This window comes from Punica granatum, chromosome 1 (assembly GCF_007655135.1).
Source record: "Punica granatum isolate Tunisia-2019 chromosome 1, ASM765513v2, whole genome shotgun sequence".
Classification (NCBI taxonomy): domain Eukaryota; kingdom Viridiplantae; phylum Streptophyta; class Magnoliopsida; order Myrtales; family Lythraceae; genus Punica; species Punica granatum.
Window position 1 is genome coordinate 43,342,075 of NC_045127.1, and position 5,262 is coordinate 43,347,336.

At 43.1% G+C, this 5,262-nt stretch overlaps 1 protein-coding gene across 1 annotated transcript; it reads right to left on the reverse strand.

The window, feature by feature from the left end:
• Positions 1-1,789: 1,789 nt before the first annotated feature.
• LOC116192765 (ethylene-responsive transcription factor CRF5-like) lies at positions 1,790-3,543 on the reverse strand. Its single transcript, XM_031521400.1, has 2 exons — positions 2,465-3,543; positions 1,790-2,336 (listed from the first exon to the last, which is right to left on the reverse strand). The coding sequence occupies exons 1-2, from the start codon at positions 3,068-3,070 to the stop codon at positions 2,046-2,048; spliced, it is 897 nt and encodes a 298-aa protein (XP_031377260.1). The 5' UTR covers positions 3,071-3,543; the 3' UTR covers positions 1,790-2,045.
• Positions 3,544-5,262: the final 1,719 nt, after the last annotated feature.

The window sequence follows — 5,262 nt, forward strand, 5'->3', positions numbered from 1 at the left end:
GATTGGTTATTCTTAGAGTCGGACTACATAGACACGGTCCTATTTGAGCATGATATAAGACTAACCGACTTGAACAGTGCATGCCCATAGTAGGGAGGGGTAGGGGGTAACTTGAGAATCCAAGGAAAGCCCAGGTCCCACCAGGAAGCCCACTAGCCTATAGTTGCCTACAGCTACAAGCATAGGAATAGGACTGTAGGAAGAAAGGAAACGATGGCAGGAGGAAGAAGAATTGGCATTGGGTGGTAGCGTAGTACTAAGTAAAGGACTCTTCAATATGGCTGGGGACAGAAAGACAGACAGAGCAATTAAAACCTGCGATCACCACACAGAACAAGGGAGAAAGGTAGGAAAGGCACAGTGGTTTCTGCTAACGGTCGTAATGAAAAGGGCAAACAGTCCATGTCCCCCCTCCAAGTCCAAGACAAACCCACTCATCTGCTCTGATCTGATCTGATCGACTACCTGTCCGTCTGAGACCCTCCCAGGCTATCTGTCCGCTCGAAATGCGCATACCGTACCATACTCCACCTCTTGGCTCTGGCCATGGGGGGGCCTCCCACCCACTACAGTACATCACCATTGTCCTTTCTACTGTATACAATTTCTTACCATCATCTAATTCAAATGATCCAGCACATACTCTCAAGACCTCGAGTACAAGCCCTCGATAAAATCTTCGATTGGAGAAACGTTACCTTTTGACGGGTCAATTTGGACCAAAACTAAATTAGTCGGGATTTATTGAATTCTTATAAATATAACGTGGCGAACACAAAATACTAAAGAAAAAGTAATTTTTTCCAAGCAAAAAAAAAAAGGAAAAAAAAAATCTTTCCCCGATAGAGTGTTATCATTTTCGCAACGAGATTACAAAAAATATTCCTTCATCGAGTTTCAAATTGTTCCTAGTCAGGAAACACTGTCTGTGTCTTCTCTTTTAATTCTACAAGAACTCATCAATTCATTACCGTCCTCATGATAATAAGGTGGCGGAACTTAACTATCAAGCGTAGGAGCGAAACTATGCAAATTCTAGAGCAAAATACGAGAATTTCACGTGCTTTGCCGCCAGTCCACGATAGAAAGGTTAGCAGCTCAGTTTCTGGATGATAAGATCAGGAGATACGTGCGAAACTTCAAAATCCTAAAATCCTAAAACGAATTGCTTTGCTGCCTAGCGTACAATTTGATGGACACGAAACTTGGAAAGAGGGGATTTTGAATGGCTAGGAAAGTGTCCACTCTCTACTGCTGGCAGCCATTGAACATAGCCCAACTCATTATTCAACTTTCTCTTCTCAGCCCGCCAAATCCTTCCTCCCATCCCATCAACAAAAATATCTTTTCTCTCGCACCATTCAATTTTATTTCACTGTTTACAAATTAAATAAAAGTTAAATTATTTTGGTAAATAAAATTATTTTTTTAAAAAAAAAGGCAAATTGAAAAGCATGCGAGAAGTGATAGAACAGAGGATCCACCAACATCACCGGCCTTTTCAAACAGTGCGGTCTTCTCCCCGACACTCACTCCACCCCCCGATTAAAAATCTCCATCCCCTAAGGAAATCTCAGAAACCCCTTTCTCTTTTTTCCTTATTTTTTGAAAATTTTCGAATGCAGGTGAAATTCGACCGTCCAGTACAAGGATGGTTCATGAGGTCTTGAAGGCCCTTGGATCAGCATTTACGAGTGGGCGCCACGCTGATCTAAGGACTACGGAGGCCTCATGAACCGTCCATGCATTGAACTGTAGAATTTTCCTTGAATCCGCACACACTGCATAATAAGAAGCAAAAGCAATTTCTTTTTACATGCAATTTGCATTTTTCTCATGATTAATTAGGGAATTCATGCACTCTTTACACTCTCTAGTCTCTCCTATGCAAAAATCTCATAAAAAAGAAAAACCACCGAAAAAAAGAACCAAAAATGCCGACAAAAAAAACAAAACAAAAGTACTACTAGTCCCTAATGGTCATATTTACCCAAAACTCCCCTCGGAATTTACCACAAATTTGAATCCTTTTTTTTTTTTGACGCTCAATAATAGACTTGGGATTGATCATTAGTCGATGACGACGCAGCATATGGGTCCTGGAAGAAGCTGTCCACGTCCCATTTACATGACCCAAAGTCCTCTTCCGGGAAGCTTATCGAGTAGCTGTCCACTTCTTCCCTTAGGAACGAATCGGTTAGGATGGAATGATCGTCGTAGAAAACCGGAGCTGGGGTCTGATCGTCATCGAAGAAATCTTTCAGGAACAAAGGATCCAACAGGCACCCCTCCTCCATTAGACCCGAGGCCTCGTCTAGGTACGGCCCGAATTCGCACTGTTTTAACATCAAAGTCGATAAGATAATCAGCAGGAAATTCACATGAAAGATACGTATGGACTGTAGTCGCATAGTGAAGTTCATTAATTTATTTTATATAGTCATCAGGGAGTATATGGTTTTACTTTGGAATCAGCTTCCTCGCCCGACTGGAACCTCAAGACGGATGTCGGGGACGACAGATTGTGAGAATCTTTGCCAGACTCGCACTCAGAAACGGCGGCGACATCGATCTGGGGGTTGACCCTCGCGGGAGGGGTCATAAAGTTAGTCAAAGCATCAGGGCCCTTGATTTGAATCGCGGCGCGGTCATACACCATAGCGGCCTCCTCGGCGGTGTCGTAGGTGCCGAGCCACACCCTCGTCCGCTTGAGCGGGTCCCTTATCTCGGCGGCCCACCGGCCCCACGGCCGCCTCCTGACGCCCCTGTACTTCCTGCCATCCGGCCACCTCTGCGGGGCCGTCCTGGCGCCCTCAGCCTTCTTGCCAGCTGCTGCCCTCGGCTTCTCGGCCCTATGATCGGGATCCCCGATCCGTATCTCGGTCACATAGCGCTTCACGCGGGGGACCTCGTCCTCGTCGCTGGACGAGTCGGTGGCGTCCCTGTCGGTGAAGGAGATCCTGATGACCCGCTCAGGGAATTCCTTGGACAGAGGGGCCTTAAGGGTCTTGTGGGTCACCGTCCGGTGCTCGGTGTACTTCGGAAGTAATGGTTTTCCGGGCCGGTCCATGGCTACGGAGATTCCGAGCGAGCAGCAGGAGGAGGAGGAGAAAGGGGCATTAAAAAGGAGAGGACTTTCTTCGTAGGGAGGGCAGGTTAGCAGAGGAAATGGCTTAACGGCGACAGATCATTTAATTTTAGGGGCGGGATGGATGATCGGAAACTGAAAAGAGAGTTAAGGAGACAGACACACGAAAAGAAGCTCACATCATCGTCTTCCCCGAACACGAACAGCTACCCGACACGACACAAAACACCCAGAAACAGAGTGACCCAGAGAGAGAGAGAGAGAGAGAGAGAGAGAGAGAGAGAGAGAGAGAGAGACTGAAAGAGGAACAGAGAAGGAGAGAGCTCTGAGCTTTGTTAATGGATTCTTCCTTCTTCTTCTCTCTGGGCGTGTGTTTGTGTCTGTGTGTGAGTGATGGGCGGGGCTACAGAGCAGAGAAGAGTCAAACATGCGGAGAATCCCTCCTTTATAGGAAGATCTCACCGATCAATTTCTCTCTTATTTCCATTCAATTTCGGTAATTTCCTCCTTTTCTAATTTCTTATTTATTTCTTTTCCTTTCCGAAACTTCCCTCTCTTTCCTCTCCCTTTTTAAAAAAAAAAAACAAAATCTTCAGTAATTAGATAATAACTATTTTCTAGAAAACTATGTTCACCCCCGCATCGTTTTACATATGAATTGCGACATAATAATTTCCCGCCCTTCATTGCTAACACTCTGTATTTCTAAAATGTTCATGAGTGCATCTCGTTACCGTTAGCGCCACTCTAGTATAGGATTTATTCTTTAATGGGACGCTTGAAGCATCGATTTCATGTCGGCTCCAAAAAGAACAAAGAGAAAACGGAGTATGAATGTGTCGTAATTCTGATTGAACAGTAAGTGATGTTCATGTTCTTTGCTGAGCTTGTGTTGTCACCCATGATATATCCTACCAGCCACAGGACTGGCAGTGTGTACTTGCATATGGCTGTCATATGAAACGAGGGTGGCGATTTTGGGGTAATTATCAAACAAAATCATGTTTTGGGGTAGGAATTGTAAACACCTGAAAGATAGGGGTCGTAAATGCAAGTTGTGTCTCATCCGTGTCTGGAGGGGTAAATATCCTCTTTTTTTTTATTTGACTGGAAACCGACGACTCGCCGCATCTGATGGTTTACCGTTGGATTTCTGACACGTGTACAATCTGGCCCGGTAAAATTGTTTGGTCCGTCGGATCTGACCTTGGACCGCAAGGAATGAGGTTTAACGGCCCCGAGGAATAACCCGAGGCGGTGACGGTACCCCCGGTGACGTTAGCGCTTCCCCTTCTGGGAAAATGTCACGTGAGGAGCAGAAACAGTTCTTTTGTTTCCTAATTCCCAAGTCCAGCATCGCTGACACCAATCGGTCTTTGACACGTCAGCGAACCTTTGACTGTCTCCAAGATTTCAAATTGAAAATACTTTTTTTTATGTAGATTTTAAATGAAATCTTTTTTTTTTAGTAAACAAAAAAGAAATATATTTAGTAAATTTCAAACATAAATTCTTTAATATTTCACATACCTAATATGCGTGGATAGATTAATAAAAAGGGATGCACTATTATTGCAAGTGATGCAGCTGGATATCGTGCTTGAGGACCAAGCATATACTAGTCTTAAATCCGCCACCAAATTTCTTGCCAGTTTTAGAGAATCTTCGATATCTATATGGAGATTGGTATTCAATCTTTACAAAATAAGCAAGTAGCTTTCGAGATATTTAGGTGTCCAACAAGACCTGCTCATCGAATCTATTGCACCCTACACTTCCTTTATAAAATAGAGATCTCTCTGGTGTATAATATATAAGATTTATGAATGAATTCAAGCGAAATGAATAGTTTTATTGAGCCCATGTTCTATAACTCAGGACGTTATTCAAATATCACGAATGACATGTATAAGAAATTGACACTTTATTGATGTCGAGTATAATAAACTATGAATTTGCCAACCTTATTCGCATTAATGTTGGCTCAACGGAGTGAATAGACACATTCATCACATTCATCGTCATTTTTAATTTTTTATTATTATTTTAATTACAAAATAGACTTATAAACTGACTACAATAAAATAAAAATTCTAGCAAAGCGAGAATAGGTAGTTTCACTATGAGAATCGAATTTGTAACATCTTAGTTACCAAATTAGAGCGTTAATCATG